Source organism: Pelodiscus sinensis, chromosome 14 (genome assembly GCF_049634645.1).
Source record: "Pelodiscus sinensis isolate JC-2024 chromosome 14, ASM4963464v1, whole genome shotgun sequence".
Lineage (NCBI taxonomy): Eukaryota > Metazoa > Chordata > Testudines > Trionychidae > Pelodiscus > Pelodiscus sinensis.
In genome coordinates, this window is record NC_134724.1 from 21,556,883 (window position 1) to 21,583,132 (window position 26,250).

At 42.3% G+C, this 26,250-nt stretch overlaps 1 protein-coding gene across 3 annotated transcripts in view; it reads left to right on the forward strand.

Annotated features, from left to right (window-relative positions):
• Window positions 1-26,250, forward strand: part of LOC102453110 (NAD(P) transhydrogenase, mitochondrial-like) — a 90,323-nt gene that overhangs the window by 55,375 nt on the left and 8,698 nt on the right. For all 3 annotated transcript variants that reach the window (XM_025190703.2, XM_006135049.4, XM_075897170.1), the window contains exons 15-21: window positions 7,122-7,317; window positions 8,614-8,847; window positions 10,204-10,364; window positions 10,963-11,142; window positions 12,261-12,420; window positions 21,030-21,111; window positions 22,220-22,338. In XM_025190703.2, the coding sequence (XP_025046488.2) occupies window positions 7,122-7,317; window positions 8,614-8,847; window positions 10,204-10,364; window positions 10,963-11,142; window positions 12,261-12,420; window positions 21,030-21,111; window positions 22,220-22,338 (1,132 nt within the window). The remainder of the gene's footprint in view (window positions 1-7,121; window positions 7,318-8,613; window positions 8,848-10,203; window positions 10,365-10,962; window positions 11,143-12,260; window positions 12,421-21,029; window positions 21,112-22,219; window positions 22,339-26,250) is intronic.

The following is a 26,250-nucleotide window of genomic DNA, read 5'->3' on the forward strand; positions in this document are numbered from 1 at the left end:
CCTCTCCCCAGATGGCAGCCTGCGGCAAGTGCAGCCGGGCTGATGGCCGAGTGGTGTGATGTGCCCAGTGTGGACACTCAGGGCACTCCAAGCCAGAACTTCTTTGCAAGCGGGGCACCCCTTAGAACTGTGTGTCCGGGGTGGGGGTCGGGACCCTTTAAGCGCAGCCCTCGGCTAGCCTGAGACAGCATCTCCATGCTCTAAGTCCTCCTTTTATGCCCTGCCGGCACTGCTTCCGGCCATCCTTAAGCCCTGTTCAGAGTCCACTCAATGTGGACTTGCTAGTTCGAACTAGCAAAACGCTAGTTCGAACTAGTTTTTAGTTCTAGATGCGTTAGTTCGAACTAGCTTAGTTCGAATTAACTAATTCGAACTAAGTTAGTTCGAACTAGCGCTGTAGTGTAGACGTACCCCAAGAGACTATTCACAGCCAGGCACTTGGCTCGGTATTTTCAGAACTGAGCCCCTAATTTTTACTGTTGGCCAAACTATTATAGAGAACTTTCTGGGTGTCTGGCTGGTGAGTCTTGCCCACATGCTCAGGGTTTAGCTGATCGCCATATTTGGTGTCGGGAAGGAATTTTCCTCCAGGGTAGATTGGCAGAGGCCCTGGAGGTTTTTCGCCTTCCTCTGTAGCATGGGGTACAGATCACAGCTAGAGGATTCTCTGCATCTTGGGGTCTTCAAAGTATTTGAAGGCTTCAATATCTGAGATATAGGTGAGAGGATTATTCTAGGAGGGGTGGGTGAGATTTTGTGGCCTGCACTGTGCAGGGGGTCGGACTAGATGATCATAATGGTCCCTTCTGACCTTGGAGTCTATGAGTCTATTGACTTATATGCAGGAGAGCTGACAGCCATACCATGCTCTGTGTACCTGGAAGGGGCAGGGCCTCAGGTGGAGGGGATGGGGATGAGCCAGCCAGCCCTTAGCACCACCCAGAGTGCATCATGCTGCCCCATTCCCAGCCCATAGAGCCACCTGGAACTTGCGGCACCGTGCTCCAGAGGTGACTTACAGGCCAGCTCCCACCACCTGGCTATTGCTGCTGCTGCAGTAATGGCAACAGCAGCCCGGAGTCCCGAGCCCTTTAGAATCGCCAGGCTCTGGGGCAGTTGCCCCTTTTGTGCTACTTTCTACCCCCCTGTTGGGAGGCCTGCTTACATGGGCAAATATTCTCCATCCATTTTCACTGGATCACAGGATTTCTGGTTTCCTAGTAATCTATCCACCAACTAAAAGAGAGGGAAAAAAACAGTTTTAAAGCCTTTCAGTATATCACTGTCCTTTTTCAAGCAAACTCGTTCATGCAATAAAAGACTGCAGAATTTGGTTCGGTGTTTCCATTCTATGATGGTCTGTTTGTCCTTTCATGAGTTTCTTAGGGTCGGTGAAATACAGTCAAGTCACTGTATCGCCTTTCGGGGAAAAAATTGATGAAATACAGCATGAAATTCTGAAGTATATGATAGTGGACATAATGTTGTTTAATAATGGCTTTTCTGAATCTCTTTTAAATAGTCACAGACCATAGGCTACACTTTACATCATTTTCTAGCATCCTAGTAAAACAGAACATATCTGCCTCCTCTGTAACAAACTTTGGAAAGTGCTCTTAAGTAGAATAGACTATTTAGACATATCTCTTTGCAAGAAGAAATTATTTGGTCAAGTATCAATTGGAGTGAGCAAAATTGCAATCTAAAGAATATATATACTTGCAGGGATCCCACAAAATCAGTGATGAGTCCTGGCATGACAATAATGTTTCTATATTGATTGAGAGGCTCGCTCTGTCATGGCAAGATTTGGAAAGCAGAGTTTCTGTATTTTTAATAGGTTCTTTGTACTTTAGTAAGGAACCTTCCTGCTCTTTCTATTTTTTAAATTATTATTTATTATTTATTGAGCACCTTGAGAATGTGTATCAGTTTACAAGCATAAGCTATATACAGTATCTATCCCAAGGAGCTTACATTTTAAACTGGATAGACAATGCAGTTCTGACAGTGCAGTTGAATTAAGCTTCTCAAAGCATTTGCTATGTCAATGCATTTGCTATGTCAATCAACTTAAAAAAAATGGCACGTGTACATTTTTTTCTAACATCTTTATACATGACTTAGATAGAACTATAGAGACCATGCTGATCAAGTTTGCAGATTATATAAAGCTGGGAGAGTTGTCAATGTTTTGGAGGGTAAAGCTAAAATTCAGAGGGATCTTTACAGACTGGAGTTAAACAACAAAATGGAATTCAACAAAGACAAATATAAGGGTACACAAGGATACATAAAGAAGACAAACATACACTTAGGATAAAAAACCTAAATGCACAAATACAGAAAGGGGGAAACTGGCTAGGCTGTGGCACTGCTGAGAAGGATCTGGAAGGTTGTGGGTCACAACCTCAATATGAATCAGCAAAGTGATGCTGCTGTTAAAAAAAAAAAAAAAAAAAAGAGTAAATGCAATTTTACATTGCATTAACAGAGGTGTAATATTCAAGTCACCGGATGTGGTGCTTCCACTCTAGTCATCACTAGGCTTCATCTGGAGCACTGTGTCCAATTTTGGTCAGTAATGCATAGAAAAGACGTAAAGAAACTAGAAAGGATACGAAGACAAGTGGCAAAGATGATCGAAGGAATGGAATGCAAGTCTTATGAGTAAATGGGGAAGGAGCTGGGTACATTCAGCTCAAAAGTGAGGAGATTAAAGAGGGATAGGATACTGGTCTTCAAGTATTTGAAAGGCTGCAGTAAAAAGATGAAGAAAAAAAATTTTCTTTTGCCACAGAGTTCAGGGCAAGAGGCAATGGGCTCAAACTGCAGCATAGCAGATTTAGATTAAACCTCAGGAAAATCTTCTTAACTGTAAGAATGGCAGGACGCTGGAACAGACTGTCTAGGGTGGGTTGTGAAAGGTCCTTCAGTGGAGGTTTTCAAAAGGAGGCTGACTGGCCATCCGTCTAGGATGTCTTAGACACAACAAATCCTGCATCTTGACAGAGGGCTAGACTAGATGTCACTTACAGTCCCTTCTAAGCCAACTATTCTAATTCACCTCCAAAGTCTTGGCTATTATTCTCAATATGGATACCAGAAGCTGAGTCATCATTTCCTGTCTGAGAGAGTCCAAACAGCAAGCTATGTAGACTCCGAAAGAAGGTATTTCATGAGGAAAATGGCCTGAAAGTAATCAGAACCTCTAGCAAAACTGAACTGGTCCTGTCTCATTAACCCTCAGGATATCCTTCTCCCCACAAAGGTGATCATCCCCAACAATCTGGAAAAATGAGGTGTTAATTTTCATTAATTCTTTAAAGTACTGTAAACAAAACTGTTTCAGAAAAGGAAGCTGATAAATATCCTGGAATTTATCAGAAGGTAATTTAGCAGTCAGAAGGCAAAGTAATGGAACTTATTTCCCATACAGCTGTATGAGAGAGATTTTCATTTGGGGCACCATTTCTTGAAGTTATACTGAACTAATAGTTTAGGATACCTGATACTTCAGTTACAGAAATAATATAATAAAGTTCCCTACAGGAAATAATACATGAGAGAGTGCTGATAGTAAACATGTAATATCTAATAAATACCTTGATGAGCTACTGAGCAGAAGAATTGGAAACAGTAATGGATGTTTATAGCTTATTTCCTAGATAAAAATAAAGTAGTTGCATAGGCTTTCTGGCCACAAAACATGCTTGCTGGCATGTTTGATATAACACACTACAAGGCCAATAGTTAGAAAGATACTGGGCCAAAGTCTCTGGTGTAAATGGGCAAAACTCTATTCAAGTCAGAGGAGCCTCACCCATTTACACAAGTATAAAGTTTGGCCAGTATGTGTTCCCCAAACAGTGACAAAGTAGAATGTGTATAGGGGTTAAGGATAGGATTCTAGGAGAATTACCTGATAATTTCTAATCGAGCTGCATACCAGAATGTGCAGCTCAGACTGAGTCCATTAAAAGAATTTTAGTGTTAGTCCTTATAGCCTGGATCCTTATTATGATATTATGTAGACACTAACAACCTGCAAAAAAAAATCTGTAGCCGGTAGTTGTTAGTTTAATCTATTGATTTAGATGAATGGCCAATAGGTGCATTTGCAATGCTTCAGCTGTTGTCTGGTGGAAAGGGTCTCTCTAAAGCAGGGGTGTCCAACCTGATCTGAATGAAGAGCCAAGATCCAGCTGGATCCAGTGTGAAGAGCCAGGGCCAAAAGTTGTAGAGCCGCCATATTGGATCCGCCATTTTGATCCAGACGGCTCCCCTGCCCCGGTGAGCACGGGGAGCCGGGAAGCGTGGGCCATGTTCAGGGGGCACAGGGGCGGCTTCGTGAGCCTCGGGGGTGGTTTCATGAGCCATACCGATGGGGGGGAAGAGCCGCATGTGGCTCACATGCCGGAGGCTGGCCACGCCTGCTCTAAAGAGAACCATTCCTGAATCCCAGAAAAACATTTTGTTAAAAAAAAAAAAAGCATTGTTGAGTTGACATATCTCCCCACCATTCATTGAGAAGCTTGTGGGGTTCCCTATTGGCTAGGCTTATTAAGGCAAATGATCTTTAGAATAGTTAGTCAGAGAGTTTTCTTTCTGTCTCTCCCTCTTCCCTGTATAGATCCCTTTGAATTATGCTGATTATGATTAGAAGGGCTTGCAGGAACACTCTAGTGCAGAAAGCAACCAAACACAATACTACTGCACATCCCAGTCTCCAATTATGAGAATCCCATTTTTTATTCTTCTTCTGTTTCTCCTAGCTTAGAGTATTTTGGATAATGTGCCTTTTGTAGACAAGCTTAATGTCATAATTACCTTCTGGTCCCTCTAAGTACACCTTCTCTAGGCCTCAGGTCATCTCCAGCCTCTTGGGGAGGAATCACACAATTGTCCCATGTCAGACTAAACCCTGCGTTGCAGTCCCATGGGATTAATTGTGATTTACCTGAGTAGGTCTGACTTATCCCAGACCCTGCGATTCTGTTCCCACCAGGACAATAACTGTGGTATTCAGTTATTGAGCAGCCTCTTTAAAGCAAAGTGTCATTTATTTAGAACAAAAGCATTTCAGGGAAAGCATATCTAAAATAATCATAATAAAACAGACTGTACACATGTTAACTTTTCCTTCTAAGGCTTACCTTTCCCTGGATCTGGAAGGCCCAATTTCTTTAGATTCCCTCCACAGTCTCTCTCTCCCTCTCTCTCTCTCTCTGGCTATGTCTAGACTGCCAGCTTCTTTTGCAAAGATTTTTTCAGAAGAGATCTTCTGAAAGAACTTCTTTTGAAAGAGCTCATCCACACACACAAGCGCATCGAAAAAGCAATCTGCTTTTTTGAAAGAGAGCGTCCAGGCTGATTGGACGCTTTCTTGCACAAAAGGCCACCTGGAACCATTTCAGACAGAGCTTTAGGTCACCAGTTGCTTCCAAGTGCTGGTGCTGGAGCCTTGCAGAGACACGTGCTTAAAGGGACCCCCTCGCCCCCCGGAGAGCCGTTTCTCTGCTTCTGCCACATGCTTGCCTACCTCTCCTAGGGACAGCAAAGCTCTCGCAGTGCCTGCTGTGGTTGCCCTGCTTTTTTGGATGCCACAGCTTTTCTCTTGGTGCCATGGAGCCGGAGCTGCCCCTGGGCATGAGATGGCCCCATGACCAGCAGTGGCTCCAAAACTTCCGCATGCGGAAGGCCACCTTTTTGGAGCTATGTGCCTGGGTGGAAGTGGGTCGCGATCGCCCTCTGGAAACTCACAACCTCAGACAGCTCCATGTTCCATGCCTGGCACCACAAGCTTGCATCTTCTTTGGAGACAGGATGCCTGGTCCTTGAGGCTGATAATGTTTCCTGTTGTTCTTCAAGTGTGTTCATGAGTTTTCTTATATGGGAAACCATTGTATTCCTTCCTTGCGGTTTCCTCCCACAGCACAATATAATTTATATCAACACATTCATAGAGGAAAATCTTAGAACCATATGAAATAACTTGCCCTCCATGATCCAATCACATAAAGTATTCATAACATTGTTACAGCTCCATATTCATAACACTGTTATATGTCAGTTCTACTTCTGCCACATTTAGCTTTTTGGATTTCCATTTTTGAAGACCTCTGTTGAAAAGTTCTTCAAACGTACAGCAACAAAGGGTCTTGTGATGGCCTTTTATGAAGAGGATATGGAATATCTTAGCTTTGTTTGTTACTGGGCAATTAGAAAATGATGGGTATGTAGCCTATATTTTTGTCATTGTTGCATTGTTTTAGATTCATGATTAATAATAGATTCAGTAATACAGGTGGGGAAAAGACACACTGAGCTTTCATGCTGTGAAACAGAATCACCATATGCTTTTCAAACATGAGAGAGAACACCACATGTTATTCATAAATGCATCATCATGTAGGGAATTCAGAATATTTTGTGAATCAAAACACTTAAGAATCAAAGTTACCGAAAATCAATGGGAATGATCTCATAATATTACAATCTTTAAAATGCAACTCAAATGGCTGATTCGATAGAATGTGTTACTTACACACACAAAGAACCTAATGATTGAAGCCATTTCAAAACATATTCAATGTAAAAGAGATGGTAAATCTAGCAAAGATAATTGTACTAAATTACTTTAAGCCTAAACTAATGTGTTATTAGTTTGATGCACTGGGGAGAGAGTAAGAAACCACACACATACTTGAAGGTGAGGCACAATGGCAGGGCAATGAAGACTAATGGAAGAAAATGGTACTGCCGTGGTTATGGAAATAAACAAAATATGTACTCAAATGTCTTAGGAGACTGATGCTGTGTATTTGAGAAGTTTCATCAGTGTCATTGCTGCATTGTAAGCAGAATTGTGTGAGTGAGAAATACAGAAATAGAGACTGGGAAGGAGAGAAGTTGGGGAGTTTTCAGCATCTGGGGCTGAATAAAATGGACTCTTCCACTAATCTGCAAAAAATAAATCTTTCGTTTCTCAAACCATAAATTCTTGGCATTGAAACTTCCCCACACCCTGCTCTAGCTGTTGATCCTGGAGGTCTTGCAACACCCTTACACTCTATCAGCAATGTTGTGCACTATGTATTAACTTCTGCATTGTTTTACAGATGATATATCTGGGCTCAGGTCTTTGCTGTGTTGGTGCATTGGCAGGATTGTCTAGTCAGAACACTTCTAGACTCGGTAATGCCCTAGGTATGATTGGGGTAGCTGGTGGTTTAGCAGCTACGCTAGGAGCATTGAAACCATCACCAGAAATACTCACTCAGATGTCTGCTGCCATGGCTATGGGTGGTACGATAGGTATGTACAACACATTGTACTGTTCATGTAACCTGAATTCATACCACATTCGTTACTGGTTTGTTAACCAATTAATAATTGTTTATTTATAATTGGGTACTAAAATACATTTGGAAAGTGCATTAATGCCTAAAGGTGACACTCTTGACTAGAGTACTTAAAATGTAAAGTAGACATGTACAAAACTATAAACTTGTTTTTAAATGTGGTCACACTTCTATGGATTGAACTTAAAGCTTACATTTATTTTAGGGAGTATTCTCCCTGAATATGCACGTGCTGGCAAGTTACAATCAAAGGAAATAGTAACGATAGTTCACGTTGGTGGCTCTTATTATAGAGTTTATGACTACAGTATTTCCCATAGGCTCCATTTTCAGAGCTTCATAGATTTCCTTTCACGGCCTTGCTTCAGAATCCTGAAAGTCTCACTTCAGACATCCTAAACCTACAGTGAATGTTTTTCACTTGAAGTAATTTCAAAAAGCAATGGAGACCACAGTCTACAAAATGTAAAGTCCTCCTACTCATTACTTATGCCTCTCCTGAATGTTCTTCGTGCCAATAGTTTTGATGATGATTATAAGAATAAATTAATTAATAGGATGGGGGAGAAGATTTAGCAAATATCCTGAATCACAATTCCTTTGCATGATTTGCCTGTAGTCAGGAGTACTAGAATTGTAACTCCAGATGTTTGGTCTGGCAGAGGTTTACTAATCTTCAATGGTAGCTTTAGGTGTGTAGCCACACAGGGTGGATACTACAGGGTATGCTGATCCTCTTGGTAGGGTAGAAATCGAGCCTTGCTTTCTACACGTTTCAGCCCAGAAGGAATGGAACTTTGGGAGTTGTAATCTCCAAGGGACATGAGAGTTGTTGGCCTGACAACAAGGAATGCTGGGAAAGAATATTCCCAACTTGTAACTGAGAACTCTCCCAGTGTCTACAGGGGCATTTTGCTTGCTGGCTCCCTGTGGGCAGAATACATCTGGGAGATGACACTGATGTGCCTGCAGGATCCCCTCCCCAAGAGGTTATGCTTCAAAGCCCCAGTCTGGCTCTGTTTCTTATAGTCTGTTGTCTCAAAATGTTCTTGCAATATACTTTTGGAGGCGATTTTAATTAGGTTATAATTTCCTACAACTGTTATGTTTCTATTCTATTGCATAAAAAGAAAAACAACATAAGAAAGCAAACAATCCTCTGTTGCTTAACTGCTTGTTTATACTTTCAGGAGAGGATGAAATATAATACAATACTTTAATCTTGGATTGAAAACATTTCATTTTACAGGTCTCACAGTTGCGAAACGGATTGAAATCTCTGACCTTCCACAGCTTGTAGCTGCATTTCACAGTCTGGTTGGTTTGGCAGCAGTTCTTACATGTGTTGCTGAGTACATGATTGAATATCCACACCTTGACGTTCACCCTTCTGCCAACGTTCTCAAAACTGTGGCATATTTGGGCACCTACATTGGGGGTGTAACCTTCAGTGGTTCATTAGTAGCTTATGGAAAACTTCAAGGTACCTTTCTTCTTTGATCTATGTTGTGTTAAATAATTTAGGATGGGATTTCCAAAAGTTTCTAAGGGAGTAAGGTGCTACTTCCTGTGGGAATTGGGTAGCTAATGTTTAGGTCCTTTTGAAAATCAGATCCTTTTACAATTGAGTTACTTTGAAATGCTTGGTAGGTGGCCAAAAGAAGATATTAGATGGTTATTGGTGACAGCTGCTAATGAATCCCGTCCTGTCATCTTCCAGAGAGAAAATGAGTGCTTGTTTACACTCACTTAGATATAGCAAAGACGAAGGTCCTGAGATGGACAAATAGGGGCCATAGAAAATGTGATTAAAAAAAACTCCTGTGGACTATATCTGGAGCTATTATTTTCTCAGCTCAGATATGACTATGAAAAGCTACTCCAGTGTGAAATGAGAGGATTATGGCCATAAAAACTCATTAAATTGCTCAGTAACTGCACAATTTTGAAAAATAGACATGCAGTTTAATAGTGCATGGCATTAAAAAGAGAGACAAGGTATAAATGTAAAGTTTGAAAAAAAGTGTTGATATGATACAGCTCAAGTCTAAAAAGGTGTAGCTGCATCCCAAATCACTATTGAAATTGTGACCTAAATACCAAATGCTGGGGGGTCTTTTTGAGGCCAAAATAGTTTTCACGGATAAATAATCACTGAAGCTTCATGCTCCAGAGAAGTATCTGGTCCCTATTAGCAGCGGCAGAGTGATCCTATTTCATAGGAAGCTGCTCTGGTGCCATCTGCCACATCCCATTTTATATACTGACAGGAATGATGTCAAGGAAATCACTGAGTATGCCAAATCCTGATGTAGTTGTCTGGGGAAGCAGTCTGATGGTGGCAGGATATCTCATGGCTGACATTTAGAACCAAACAGCTTCCTTGGCTTCCAGCTGAAATGGAAATTGTGTTGCCAGCCAGTGAGTAGAAGAGGATTCAGGATGATCCTGGCTGGGTAAAACCAGGGATTGGTGTGTGTGAACTGCTCCTTGATGTCTGAGAGGAATCCCTATCTTCAAAGACTGTTGAATAGGCAGAGCCCCTCAGTGGTGGACACAGGACAGCCAAAAGGGCTGGAGGTTTCCCCCAAGGCCATGTGCTTATATATGGGTGGGGGAAGGGAGCGGGGAAACAGCTCCTAGGGGCTGAGAGTTGAGGAGGTGTTGCTAGGAGGAAGGGATCTACAATCAACCATACCTCTGTCTTGCATCCGCAGTAGGCCAAACTTCTGATTCTGTACCTGCTCTTACAGCTTCTCTGGGGTTCCCATACTTTAACACTAAAAATGTTTATATAGTAAGATGTCTGAAATGTTAAAACCTCAGTGTTTAATTCCAGGTTTATTGAACTCAGCACCACTCCTTCTACCTGGTCGCCATTACTTGAATGGTGGGTTGCTGGCAGCAACTGTGGGTGGTATGGGGCTGTTTATGTTGAACCCAAGCTACACTATTGGGATGGCCTGTCTACTTGGTGTTTCTGGACTTTCCTCAATCATGGTAAGAACACAAGAAAGTGCTGTCTTCATCCAATGCAAACACAGAAAATGTAACATTCTTGCATTCATCTGCAGCATCTGCTGAATGCCATCAAAATGCAACACCACATCAGCTGAAAAATTCGCATTCTTGGGAGGACTCTACAAAGCACTATGCATAATATTTATGGTGCCCTATAGAAATTCCATAACAGAGTCCCATGAACCATACTGCAGGGATCCATAACATTTTAGCTAAGCACAGTTCAGTGATACAAGTTATCATTTGTCTAGTCAGATGTATACGCAATCATATACCTAAATCACTGCTATAGATATGACCTAGTTTTAGAAACCTAGTTAAAAAGTGTAAGCATCCAGTCCTGTGAGATGCTGAGTGGATTCAGCTGCTAGTGTGTAAATGAGAATTCAGAGTGCTCAGCTCCTCATAGAATCAGACCCATTGTGTAAAATGAAATGAAATAGCCGAGTTCTTGTACTAAGGTACTTGATGGTAGGTTGGTTTGTTTTCTTTTAATTAGCATGTTAGTAATAATGTTGTCATTTTTAAATGAGAGTTTCCTTTAGTTTTTCTCTCCATGTTGTGTATTAAATTGCAGGGAGTCACACTTACGGCAGCTATTGGTGGTGCTGACATGCCTGTAGTCATCACTGTCTTGAACAGCTATTCTGGGTGGGCTTTGTGTGCAGAAGGATTCCTTCTCGACAACAACCTGATGACAATTGTTGGTGCCTTGATTGGGTCCTCTGGAGCGATTCTCTCTTACATCATGTGTGTGGTAAGATGGCAATGTAAATCCTTGGGCTGACATCCTGACTTTTGTGGAACAATTCTAGTGTTTCTGCTGTGGGAACTTTTTAAGATGAGAAATGTGGAAGACTGGATTAAAAAAAAGGATCAATTCTCAGTTTAAATCCAGTCCAAAATGGTCATCATAAATAAATGAAAAGTTATCATGGATCTGTTGACTATTTGGAGGGCTTTTATAATTTGGATGCGATACCCAGACTGTTTAGATGTAAAGGGTAAATGGTGATCTCAGTCCAGTTCCTAGTGGTCTCAGAAACCACTACCAGAACTGACACTTATATTGGCCTAGATACTAAGTTACTCCCCCAGTTAAATGTGTCCCTTCCGTGTCAGATTGGTGGGATTGTAGTGTGGGTTAGCTTTCACTTCTGTTGCCTGATCTGTACATGTTCTCTGAGGCCTGGTCTACACTAATGGGGAAAATCAGCTTAAGATATGCAACTCCAGCTATGTTAATTACCTCTGGAGGGTCAATCTTCTCTGTAGTGTAGATATGCCATAGATGAACAGTCTCTAGTTTTGTCAATCCAGCATCTAACCTTACTTTCAAAAATGAAATAAGAAATAGTATGGTTTGCTTTGTAAGCCCAGCATTGCCAATCTGCATTTTAACAAGGACCAAACAATCTACAATAAAAAATCTCACCCAGTGACTAACTTTGAAGAAACATGCTGTTTTATAAAGAGCAAGAGGGGGCGAGTTCTTTAAACAAATCAATGTCTTTGTTTCCCAAGAGAAACATGTTAGAGTGGCTTTGTGAAAAGAAAAATGATTAGAACACGACTGAAAAACACAAGAATTTCTCAAAGGCACATCTGAAAATCTTCGTTCAAAATGTATGGGTTATATGCCAAGTGGGATACTGTAGCTTTCCAAATAGAGTATTGAACTATTGAACCATTGCTGCATCGTCTTTAGAGTCTTGTTAAAGTATACTTTAATGAACTGAATAATACTGTAGCTTGCCTTTCCAAACAAACTACATGAGGATTCCCATCAAATGAGCTGTTTATTTTGGAGTTCTCTGAATATAATCAGAACTATTGCTTTTGATCAATGCACTCATTTAATATCTTCCCATTTAGGCCATGAATAGGTCCTTACCAAATGTGATTTTGGGTGGATTTGGTACATCTTCTACGGGTGGAGGGAAACCTATGGAAATTGTTGGAACACATACTGAAGTTGGAATTGACCAAGCCATTGAAATGATAAAGGAAGCTAACTCTGTCATCATTACCCCTGGTAAGAGTTCAGATATCTTCATACAAGTATTTAATAGTGGGCTTGTCAGGATAACTTAGTTGTCGCAAAACATTTTGAGAACTGTGACCGAACCATTGATAACTAATCTCTGGGAATGGTTGTCCGATCAGTTTTGCACCCACCTTATAGTGGCTTTATCTAGCTTCCATGATCTATAACAGCCCGCAGGCCACATGCGACCCACAACTCGTTTGCAGCCTGTGGTGCAGTTTGGGTTTACACAGGGCACAGTGCGTGACCCATGGATGGGATCCTTTGAACATGGCCTCCACTGAAAACATGCTTCACAACAGTGAGGCATCTTCCAGGCGGGGTGAGCGAATAGACTGGCTGGAACAGATGAGTACAGGGTGTCAGCATTTCTAGCCCTGGGGCATTGTGGGAAGCGCTGGCTACTTTGCCTTGTGGGCAGAACCAGAGAGATGCTGACTGGCTTACACTGGCCACGTTTGGGTCTGGCCCACGGCTTAAGGCTTAATTTTTGTATTCATGCCCATCAGTGTGAAAGAAGCTATTTGCATATATATGCAACCACATATATGTTGTGGCCCTCAGCCTGTGCTGTGAGTATCATTGTGGCCCCAAGGCTTCCAAAGTTGAGTAGCCCTGATCTAGAAGATCGTGCAAGATAGCATCAAAAGCTTTACCAAAGTCAAGATTTATCATGTTTGCCACTTCCTCTCCTCCAGAAGGCTTGTTACTCTGACAAAGAAAGCACTCTTGTAGATGGGGGAAAGCGGTAGATATGATGTATCCTGACATTGATAAAGCTTTTTATACTGTCTCGCATGACCTTCTCATAAACAAACTAGAGAAGTGCAAACTAGATAGAACTACTATCTAGGTGGGTGCAAAACTGGTTGGAAAGCCATTCCCACTGAGTAGTTATCAATGGTTCACAATCATGATGGACAGGCATAATGAGTGGGGTCCTGCAGGGATCATTTCTGGGTCTGGTTCTGTTCAATATCTTCATCAATGATTTAGATGATGGCATAGAGAGTACACTTATAAAATTTGTGGATGATACCAATCTAGGAAGGGGTTGCAAGTGTTTTCAAGGACAGAATTAAAATTTAAAATTATCTGGACAAACTAGAAAATGCTGTGAAGTAAATAGGATGAAATTCAATAAGGACAAATGCAAAGAATTCCATTTAGGAAGGAATCATCAGCTGCACACATGCAACATAGGAAATGACTACCTAAGGAGTACTGTGGAAAAGGATCTGGGGGTCATTGTTGACCATGAGCTAAACATGAGTCAACAACAGTGTAACACTGCTGCAAAAAAAGGTAAATACCATTCTGTGATGTATTAGCAGGAGTGTTGTAAGCAAGACATAAGAAGTAATTCTTTCAGTCTATTCCACACTGATTAGGCCTCAACTGGAGTATTGTGTCCACTTCTGGGTACCACATTTTAGGAATGTGGACACACTGGAAAAACTCCAGAGAAGAGCAACAGAAATTATTAAAATTGGGTTTGTTTAGTCTGAAAGGGTATGTCTAGACTACATGGCTCCGTCGACGGAGCCATGTAGATGAGTTTACTAGACATAGGAAAATGAAGCAGTGATTTAAATAATCGCCGCTTCATTTACATCAAAATGGCCGCTGCACTGTGCCAATCAGCTGTTTGGCAGCACAGTGAGGCAGTCTGGACATGACGTGGTCGACAATGGAAGCCTTTGTCGACAGCTCCGGTAAACCTCATTTCACGAGGCATACCGGAGCGGTCAACAAAGGCTTCCCTTGTTAACCACGGAGTGTCCAGACTGCCCCACTGTGCCACCAAACAGCTGATCAGCACAGCACGGTGGCCATTTTGATGTAAATGAAGCGGCGATTATTTAAATTGCCGCTTCATTTTCCTATGTCTAGTAAACTCATCTACATGGCTCTGATGACAGAGCCATGTAGTCTAGACATACCCAAAGAGAGAAGACTGGGAGGAGACATGATAATCATTTTCAAATATTTAAAAGTATGTTACAAGGAGGGAGAAAAAAATTCTCCTTCACCTCTGAGGATAGGACAAGAAGCAATGGACTTAAATTGCAGCAAGGGATGTTTAAGATGGACATTAAGAAAAAAACTTTCTAACACTCAGTGTGGATATGCACTGAAATAAATTGTTTAGCGAGATTGTGGAAACTCCATCATTGGAGATATTTAAGAGCAGGTTGCAAACACCTTTCAGGGACAGTCTAGATAATGCTTAGTCCTGCCATGAGTGCAGGAGACTGGACTAAATGACCCTGTGAGGTTCCTTCCAGGTCTATGATTCTATGATTGTGCTTAGTTAGTTAAAGGAAAGAGCAGAAATGATGACTGATAAAATAGCTATGAAAGAATAAGGGAGTCTAGCTAGGAAAGTTAGAGATTCATGTGAGGATTTTAAAATTGATATTCTGCATATTGAAAATCTTTCTAAACTATGAGAATCAAACATGAAAATAATATAATCTACATCTCACTGGTATTAAAAAAAACCCAAGATGATATGTTATAAAGTGCCAAATTCCTTACAGGGACATATAGGCATAAAGATACATATCATCCTCACATCCACAGGGACATTGGGCCTAATTTCACCATTTTCACACCATTTTCACTGTACTGAATTAGCATATCAGAGGGGTAGCTGTGTTAGTCTGGATCTGCAAAAGCGACAAGGAGTCCTGTAGTACCTTCGGGTATGTCTACACTACCCTGCTAGTTTGAATTAGCGGGGGTAATGTAGTCATCCGCAGTTGCAAATGAAGCCCGGGATTTGAATTTCCCGGGCTTCATTTGCATGAAGCCGGCCGGCGCCATTTTTAAATGCCGGCTAGTTCGGACCCCGTGCCACGCGGCTACACGCAACTGCGGATGACTACATTACCCCCGCTAGTTCGAACTAGCGGGGTAGTGTAGACATACCCTTATAGACTAACAGATGTGTTAGTTGCTCCAATACATCTGTTAGTCTATCAGGTGCTATAGGATGCCTTGTCGCTGAATTCACATTAAAGTCTGTGAGTTTAAGTCAGAAGTGACCTCCTGCACCAGGGATCTCAAACTCCCAGTCCGTGGGCAATCCCAGCCAGAGCAGTTGTGCAATTCGGCCCAGGAGTCCTAGTGGGCTAGGGAGAGGGGAGTTGTCCATTATTGTCCCCCAAACCCCGCCCCTTCCTGCCACCGCCCTGCTCTCTCCCCCGAATGGCACCCCATCTCCCCGAGGATGCGGCTTTGGGGATTACTGGGGTGGGGGGTCCTGGTATCACACTGCAGCAGCAGTTGGGCCCTCCACACTCCCTGTAGTGCAGGAGCCATGGGGAAGCAGAGCAAGTGTTCCCGCCAAGTGTGCTTCATTTCCTTGCAGCTCCAGCCCCTGAGGGGAGGGCAGAGGTCTCAACGGCTGCTGCTGCCCTGTGTCAGCCATCCCCCTCCCCCTCAGTAATCCCTGACACCATGTCCTTTGGAGATGGGATGGCCCTTGAGCTGAAGTTTTGAGACCTTGTCCTGCACAGTACAGGCCACAGAATCTCACCCGTCCACTCCTAAACTCAGTGGATTTACTCCTGATTTACCCTATTGGAAATGAGAATCAGCCCCACCTGTGATACTTTACAAAATGGTAGCCCCTATGGGCTCTAAAGGGAGTCCTGTCTGTTCTCAGATGAAAAAATAGTGACATGGCAGAGTGCCTCAAAGGCGGAGAAAACTGCAACTACAGATTCTGAGCGTAAAAGCAGACTTTTGCTGAACTGAATTTTGCACTCTGTGGATGGTGCTATTATTATGGCACCAGTATTGTGTGATTTTTTCAGTCATTTGTTTCTTCAAGGATTTTACTTTTCCCCAAATCCTTATAAAAGAAAAGTAATTTCTAGCTACTAAATTCCTTAAAAATAATAAGCTAACTCCTGCAGACTTTACTCGAGTTAATCTCCCATTGAATTCAATGGAGGCCAGATGTTAATAAATTTCAAATTTGCAGCAACCACCAATCAAACCAAAAATCAGTTGTATAAAGTTGTAGGCAACTTCTAACTCTGTGAGTGTAACGATATATGGCAAACGCGTTTTCAGATCAGGATGAATTCTTCATCCATTTCAGAGCTGCAGCACATGATGGCCACTGGATTTAAATATGCCAAATCAAATTCTTCTTTCATTGCAGAAAACCACAAAAAGTGTGTTTTGCGAATGTGTATTAATAATAAGAGGCCTTGGTCCCAAATGTGTAGGGGAAAAAATCCTTAACTAGAATTGCTATTGTGTGTTGGATTGCCTGCAGGCATTGAATGTTTGTTATCACGCCAACCCTCTACTTGGCAGCTCGGCTGGAATCTGAGTTTGGGTGTTGGGCCCGGGCCCTCGCTCTCTGGGCTGCAGAGGTTAGAAATGTTGCACACACCTCACTTTGCACTCAAGCAAGCCCCTCCAACTGACCCAAGAGTGCAGATGGTTGGCTCCAGATGCAGCTGCAAGCAGCCCGTCTTAGCCAAATGGATGGTTCATCCTGATGAGGGGCCTCTGTAATGAGAAGGAATAAATTAGGGGGAAAGGAAAGAGACTGCCTGAGTGTCCCCCATCCAAATCTGTTTTTTTAAAGAATAGCAGTTAAGTCTATTGGTTATTTTTTCAGCAACATTTGAAAATTAGGCCCTTAATACTCATAGTCCTAAATATTTGTTTCTGGTCAAGATGTTTATATTCTCCTCCCCAGGAGCTTAAAGAAATTTGTTTCATAGGGTCTGGAGAATTTATTTGGAACACGATTATGAATTCTGATTAGAGCACTGTACAATATTGGAAAAGGATCTCTTGTTTTTTCCTAATCAGAGTGTGGGATGCGGGTGATTTAAAAAATATCCCTCATTTGCCAGCTTTGGATTTATTGCTGCATAAGCTATATGATGATGATGGTATGTTTTTTTAACAAGTCATACTGTGTGTGAATAGCGAAGATCATTAAAGTGGTTGCCAACATCTCTGGGAGGCAGTGGATCAGGTCCTAGGGTTTGTCTGACCTGGCCAGAAGTTGGGGAAGTAAGGTTTAAGCCACCTCTGATTCCTCCCAATCTTTTCCTGAGGCCACCAGCAGTTGGACAATAGCTCCCAAGAGCTATTCTGACAGCTGGGAATCCGATGTTTTCCATAGCACCTTGTCTATGCCTTTTAACTCCTTTTGTCCTGGCCACATTTGCTACACATGGGAATCCTACCCTGCCTTTATCTTTTGATTTACAGCTGCTTTATACCAGTAAAGAAGAGCAGTTGAATATATGGGACAAGGTGTGTCATCCTCAGACCATGAACTAGAATCAGAAGATCTCACCTCAGTTCCTGTCTCTAGCACACTGTTATTTTGTGATCCTGAGCCAGAAAGTTAACCTCTCTGGCTGCATCCAGACTGGCTAGTTTTTCCGCAAAAGCAGCCACTTTTGCGCAAAAACTTGCCAGCTGTCTACACTGGCCGCTTGATTTTGTGCAAAAGCACTGATGTTCTACCGTCCAAAATCAGTGCTTCTTGTGCAAATGCTTTGATGTTCCCATTCTGGCAAAAGCCCTTTTCTGGAAATGTTTTTGCGCAAAAGGGCCAGTGTAGACAGCTAAAAACTGTTTTGCGCAAAAAAGCCCCGATGGCAAAAATGGCGATCGGGGCTTTCTTGCGCAAAACCGCGTCTAGATTGGCACGGACACTTTTCTGCAAAAAGTGCTTTTGCGGAAAAGCATCCGTGCCAATCTAGATGCTCTTTTCCCCAAATGCTTTTAACGGAAAAACTTTTCCATTAAAAGCATTTGAGGAAAATCATGCAGTCTAGACATAGCCTCTGTGTTTTAATTTCTCCATGTTCAAAAGTGGGGCTGGTGATCCCTATCTCCCAGAGGCATGAGTAGGCTAAATGTGTGGTTTAATATGGACAGTGATTTTGTAAAATTGGTGCTGGACATACCAACATATTATTTCTCAGGCTCTATATAAAAATGCTTAGTTTACAAGTTAAAAAATGCTTTTTTCCTGAATGACAATTGTGCAAACTCAGCTTGGGAAATGAAAAAGCCATCTTTCCCACACATCCCCACCAGTAATATGTGTTCCAACACAAATGCAACTGAAACAAATGCAGAAGCATTGATGTAGCTGAAGACTACACTGATATGACTATTAGCACAGTGTGAACTCTGAAAATACTTTCCATTTATCACCACAGTAGGGAGGTCAGATGCTGCCACGTATTAGGGCCTTTTTGCATTGCTCCCTGGGCACAAAGCTGACTTAGACTGAGATGATCTGATATCTGCAGGATTTCCTTTGTATAGAGGAAAGCTTATGGGATGTAGACCCATTGCTGCAAGTCCTACATCTCTCTTCTCCCAAGGAGAGGCAAGGAGCATGGATGGGGGAAAGAGGGGTAGCTAGGCATTCTCCAGCTGCCATTATAGCTCCTTGGAACCAGGAAGACCAGGTAAGATCAGAGTGCCAAGGAGTGGGCAAGCACAAAGGGAACTTTAAATCACCTTATATGACCCTGAATGTGGGACCAAATCCCCCTTACCCAGCAGTGCAGGAGTGCCGGATGAATGCAGACAATGTTTCTCAATGTTACTGCAAAGATACATTTGCTTTCTTATCTTCCAGGAATAAGTGACGTATTAATTTCATAAAATTTACTCCTGTAATTGCGTTTGTACTAGGAGGCCTCTTTCTCCTCCTTCATATAAACACAGAATCAGAATATGGTGGTTGTAGAAGGAGTTAGTTGTAGCCAGGACTATTAGGTTTTTAATGTAATTTATAGTGAAACCTTCACTAAGAGCTACCATGGGCTTAAGGAGCCATATTAAAGTATCCCTTTGCAGTGCAACTTAAGAATGGTCACACTGGCTCAGACCAAAGGTCCGTCTAGCCCAGTATCCTGTCTTCTGGCTGTGGCCAATGCCCGGTGCTCCAGAGGGAATGAATAGAACAGGCAATCAAGTGATTCCTTCCCTGTCACCTATTCCTAGCTTCTGACAAACAGAGGCTAAGGAGGACCTATCTTCCAGGAATTTATCAAGTTCTTTTTTGAACTCTGTTAAAGTCCTGGTCTTCACAACACCTTCTGGCAATGAGTTCTACAGGTTTACTGTGCATTTTGTGAAGAAGTACTTCCTTTTGTTTGTTTTCAACCTGTCATCTATTAATTTCATTTCATGTCCCCTAGTTCTTCTCTTATGGGAACAAGTAAATAACTTTTCTTAATTTATTTTCTCCACAACCAGTCATGATTTTATAGACCTCAATCATGTACCCACTTAGTCTCCTCTTTTCCAAGCTGAAAAGTCCCAGTTTTATTAATCTTTCCTCATATGGGACCCGTTCCAAACCCTCTAATCATTTTTGTTGCCCTTTTCTGAAGCTTTTCCAATGCCAAGATATATTTTTTGAGATGAGGTGGCTGCATCTGCATGCAGTATTCAAGATGTGTGGGCGTACCATGAATTTATATAGAGGCAATAAGATATTCTCTGTCTTATTCTTTATCCATTTTTAAATTATTCCTAACACTCTGGTTGCTTTTTTGCCAGCTGCTTCACATTGAGTGGATATTTTCAGAGAACTATCCACAATGACTCCAGAACTGGACACAATACTCTAATTTGAGGCCTAATCAGTGCAGAGTAGAGCGGAAGAATGACGTCTCATGTCTTGTTCAGAACACTCCTATTAATGTCTGACAATTATGAGTATGACAATTCTGTTCCTTACACTAGTTTCAACCAATTTTCCTGTTAGGGTATGTCTAGCCTACATGCCTCTGCCGACCGAGGCATGTAAATTAGACATACCGACATAGTCAATGAAGCAGGGATTTAAATATCCTCCACTTCATTAGAGTAAAAATGGCCATCGCGTTGTGCCAGCTCAGTTGTTTGTTGGCACAAAGTGGCAATCAAGACAGGGATCGGTTGGCAAGGAAAGTCTTGCTGACCGATCCTGTAAATCCCCGTCTTGACTGTTGCTTCGTGCCGACAAACAGCTGAGCCGGAATAACGTGGCGGCCATTTTTATTCTAATGAAGGGGGGGATATTTAAATACATGCTTCAATGACAATGTCGGTATGTCTAATTTACATGCCTCGGTCAGCAGAGGCGTGTAGTCTAGACATACCCTTAGTGAAGTTACTAGCCTGTAATTGCCAAGAGCACCTCTAGAGTTCTTTTTGAAAACTGGTGTCACATTAACTATCTTATAGTCATTTGGTACAGAGAATGATTTAAAGTTTAGATTATAGGACTACAATTAATAGTTCTACAATTTCACATTTCAATTCTTTCAGAACTCTTGAGTGAATGCCATCTGTTCCTGGTGATATGCTACTGTTAAGTTTATCAGTTTGTTCCAAAACCTCCTCTAATGACACCTCAGTTTGACCTTTAGTTCTGTGTCCTCTCCAGAAGGAAAATAAGGTTTGTTGGTCCTGTGGGCAGTAACTGTGGCTTCTAAAATGCATTAATGCAGAAGATCTGCTGGTTAATGAGCACTATGTGGTGCTTTTTTGAGGGATGCTAAGCTTCCTTTGTAGAACACTGACATGTTTTAATGGTTTAGGTTGGGGTCTTTGTGCAGCCAAGGCCCAGTATCCCATCGCTGACATGGTGAAAATGCTAAATGAACAAGGAAAGAAAGTCAGGTATGTTGCATATGGTGGCTAGATCTTCCCCTGGTGTGAACTGGTGTAGCTCCATTGGTTTCAAGGGAACCAGCCTCTTATTCCTATGCTGATTTATATCACTTGAGGATCTGGCTCACAGTGTTATCATTGAAATAAGCCAGGAAAATATTGCACTTACTGTACATCAACATTAACAGCACGGATGAATCTTCAATAAGAAATCTTTAGTAACATATTATAGACCATGCCATTCAATATTACAGGCTCACTTTTCACACTTGAATGCATTGGTTAGGGGCTCCAATAGACACTTACGTAAGTCCCCAAATGAGCCAAGATATATTTCTAAAAAATGAGTTGCTTTCTGATTAGTAAATATGCGTAGAATTTTGAAAAACATCTAATTAAATTAGAAATTCAGTGTGAGGGGAAAAATATTTCTTCCTGCATTAATCCTGAAAACTTCTGTTCTGGAAGTCTGCTAGCAGCAAATAGAGCTTTAATACTCAGCATTGACAGAGCTCAGGTCTGCTGTAGCAATCAACTGAGAAGTGAATATTTGAGTAGCCTCTGGAATTCAGACATTCATTTTGTTAAAATTTGACAAGAATATTAAGAGTTCCAGTTCTTGTGTCAAATTCTTGGAAGAGTAATTTTCCCCAGCAGTGGATTTTATTTTGCAAGTGCTTATTAAGAATATGTATCAATAAACCACCTCCATTAGACAATGGAATGAATCCTTGTCCACATCGCTGTTTAAAGTGGCTCTATCCCCATTTATGTGCAGTGCACACACACACACTGTATACACAGTCTTCATGAGTGATTTAGATTCTGGGGTGTGGCTTAAGAGTTAAAGGAAATCACCAAACACCAGGCCATGACTACATAGTTAATTTTCAACCAACAGGGGTGCCCAGTGTTCCCTTTCTGGTACTGATTACAAGTATATACATTAATTGTATTTTCCCAAGTAGCAGTATTTTATAGCACTCTCTCTGCATCTGGTTCAGGTATATGAAGATTTGGAACTGGACTGCTTCCACATGTGTAGTATTGCTGACATTTGTCAGTCGGCATCTATTAGTTCAGCATGACTTGGCTTCTTTGCTTTCTTGGTTTCCAGGTTTGGCATCCATCCGGTAGCAGGCCGTATGCCAGGACAACTGAATGTACTATTGGCAGAAGCTGGTGTACCTTATGATGTGGTATTAGAAATGGATGAGATCAATGAAGATTTCCCAGGTAAGGGATGAAAAATGATGGCTTAAATTCAAACCGTTCTAAATATTTTAACTTAATTTTCTGCTTTTAGTTAGCCCTAATAACTATAATTTTATTCTCAGGCAGTATTTTGGTAGGTAGAAGGGTTGACAGTAATGTTTTTTAAAGATGAGAATCAAGACTAGATAAGACCAAATCTTTGTCTGACTCATATAAAAACCAAGCAATGTCTGACAATACTCAATGGATAATTATAATAGCCACTAGGGTTTTGCTGTATAGTGAGCAAAATAGATCACTTTTTTCATCAAATATGTGGCCTGTGTTTTGTCAATGATAAAGGTTTCAGAAAAAGCAACTTTGTGATATTCTGAATATTGGACCAACACATGTATGGTGTGAGTTTAAAGTCAGTTTCTCTTCTACTGTCAAAGGGAGTTGCAGCACTGACTTTTTTATAGGAGAAGAGTTAAGGCAAATATGAATCCTTTCGAAAATCCACCCTCAAACATCAGATTTCTGTGGATGGAGTTCTGTGGCTTTACAGATTATCACATCCCCTCCTTTTCGTCTTTGCTGTTTGGTTTTATGAGGACTTCATGAGCATTTTTTTATTTTAATATTGTTTGATAACATAGAGATTATGAAAGTTCATTAATCCAAGTGCTCTGGGAAGAGCCTGCTTTACAAGGATCATTTGTATTATGTAATAGCGGTGTGTTATTAATTTATACCATTATTACTATTATTGTGGGTGGAACATGAGTGAGCAGGCAGCTTCCCTGCAAAATGTGATTTTCTTGTAGGACACCAAAGCTTTTGTAATATCTAAAGGAATCTTCCTTTGAATTCACTGACATTTGGAGCGAGGAGGGGGAAATTACTGCTTGCTGCACATGCCAGACCACCTCTCCTAAATCTGAGGGGAGGGAAGATTCACCAGGAGGGAGGGCTGATGCCAGTTTTGATGTCACTTCCATTCTTTGGGAAGTGGGAAGGCAGGAGGGCAGACAAAACAGAAAAATGAAACAATGAGGCACTGAGACACACAGAAAGTTCATACATAATGGAATGAATGGAACGCTTGGTTCTCTAGAGCAGGCCATGTAGTCAAAAGACTCCCATTGCTTAAAGCTGTGGTTCCCAAACTGCAGTCCATGGACCACTAGTGGTCCATGGCTGTATTCCAGGTGGACCGCAACTCAAGCTCAGCCGCCCCTTACTCCCTCCCTTCCTCTCCCCGCAGCAGGGAACCCGCACTGGCATTCTGGTCTTGACATCTCCCACAAGGTTGGAGCACCACTGCTGGCTTCCTGCTGGGGGTGGGGGAGATAGCCCTGAGTCTCCTTGCTGGATCTGGCTTGTGGGGAAGAAGCAGAGCCAGAAGTAGGTCCTTGCACTACCACTGGGGAACTGCAATGCATAGATGCGCTGCCTGGAGGCTTTCACCACTTCTCCCAGTGGCTGGATTCCAACCAATGGGAGCAGCAGGAGGCAGTGCCTCGGAGTCGTGCATGGTGCGAAAGTTCTCCCGCCTTCTCATGCCCAGAACTCACACTTCCACCCCCTCATGCACATCCGCCACTGAGACCCCACACCTCTACCCTGCTCCTGCACCCTCTACTCTGGCCCCCATCCTGCTTCTGCACCCTCCCTCCTGGACACTCTGGCAGCCCTTCCCATGCACTGAACCCCTCATTTTTGTCCCCACCCCAGAGCTTGGGAGGTCCACAAAATCCACAAACCCTGGAATTCCAGAAGAGTAAATGTGGTCTATGGGAAGCCCTGAATCTCAGTCTTTCTTCTCCCTCCACCTTGCCCCGTAGGACTGGAGCACCAGTGGAGTGAGGTGTCTCAGTTGGGAGCAGCATGAGTGAGGGTTGGAGGATTTTGAAAGGTTTTGTTTTGCTTCTCACTTGTGTAGTCCCCAACTGATTTTTCTGTGGGTCAGTGGCTCCTGACCCAAAAAAGGTTCCCCACCCCTGCCATAAATAAATAAAGCATTGAAACCTTTTGTGTTGGACATAAATTAATATTTTACTCTATTTAAAATGAAGTTTGATAAATTGACATGAAAATGTTAAAATGATTACTCTGTTTAATAATTTAAATTAATATAATTTCCTTTCTTGCTAGTTAAATTAAACCATTCTCCTTAACTGCAGTACTAGCAAAATGGCTTGGGCGTAATTATGTAATTAGCAATGAGTTTCTATTAGCAACTGGTGGTTCCTAGAATGGTTTGAATTGAGTCGGGTGGGCCACGGGCCAAAAAGTTTGAGAACCACTGGTTTAGAGGGAAGAGCAGACTGAGTTCAGGGACTGAAGCTTTGCATAAGTACTGTTATGACCTGGCAGCTAAAGAGTGGATAATGTTTAAGAGAAGAGGAACTTCAGCCAAACTTGAAAAACTTTTTGGAGATCTTTGATTAATTGCTAGTGGATGGAAACTGAGATGTCACTCTCCTTTCTCCTTCCTGCCTTTCTTCCTCCCTTATTCTCCCTTTTCGTGATTTTATTATTTTTCCTTTTTTTCTTCTGTGTATTGTTTTGCCCTATTTTAGAAGGGGGTGGAATCAGTAAAATATATTGCCTATTTCCCATCAAAATCAGGAAGTGATACCTCTGTATAGAAGACTAAGGCATTGGGAAGTAACAAGAAAGTTAGGGAGGCAAAAATCGCTAACTCTGGGGTCGACAACCTTTTCAAACCAAAGAGCTAAACTACATCAAAATTCAGAACAAGCGGTCAACAAAGAGCCGTATAAGAATGTCCATTTGCATGACTGAAAATATACAACTTAATATCATTGATTATTGACACGATGATTAACAATAGCATAAATGAAATATTGTCCTCATGGACTTTATTTAATAGGACTTTTACTGCTGCTTCTTTTCACACATTTCTTTAAAGTTTATATCATAACTGGTCAAATCCAGCCTCATGCATGCACTCAGGCTGTCTTCTGTCAGTCTTATGGCAGGGGGCTAGGGATGTGGGGATGCAGGAGTCTGGGCTGGGGTGTAGGAAGGGCTCAGGGTAGAAGGCTTGGGTAGATTAAGGGGCATGCCCCTGAAGAAGCTGGGCAGCCATCAGCAGCATCGCCAGGGCTGGATCTGGTGGGGTGGGGCAGGCCGCTTGCTCTCAGGCTGTGCTCTGCAGTGGAGACCCGGACCAAGCTGTCCACCTTCGGAGCAGTCAGGCAGCTACCACCAGCTTCCCTAGGGCTGTATCTGCAGTCAGGGGCAGGAGCAGCTGGGCAGCCACCATGTAACCCACCATGGTGGTGTGCTGGAGCTGGATCCAGGCTTCCACAGAGATGGAGCTGGCAGGGGCGGGGCAGATGGTTCTGCCCTCTTGCCCTGGAGTGGCTGGTGCACCTGGGCTGGGGGGTCTATCCAGGAGGGAAGGTGCAGGAGCTAGGTCTGTGTGTATGTGCGCTCCAGCCCCTTGGGAGGGGCGGGGAGAAGTGGGTGGGATGCAAATCTGCAATCTCAGGCTCTGGAAGCTGATGCCTTATCCCTTAGGGCCAGTGGGAGCTTGCTCAGATTTACCAACTCCAAACTGGTGAAATGCCAGCTCTGAGAGGCTGGGAAATATGCATTTTAGTAGACATGAACTTCAGGATTGTGACAACTAAACGAAATGCAAAAATCCCAAATATTGAACTGTCCATTATTACACTGACAGTTCAGAATTCTGCTTCCTTGATAAATGATACTCTTCCAAAGGCTTTTTCCTCATTTCCTGTGAAATCACCTCATCTCTGTGGTCAATTGCCATTATGTTATCTGCTTACACAGAGGTCTAGGCATTCTCTGAAGAATGTCCATGATCAGGCCTTTATGTGGCTGCTAATGGGTGTGACCTCGTTTTTGTTTTTTGTATGAATTTAAAGCACCACACCAGTGCTCCCTCTAAGCTGAGTG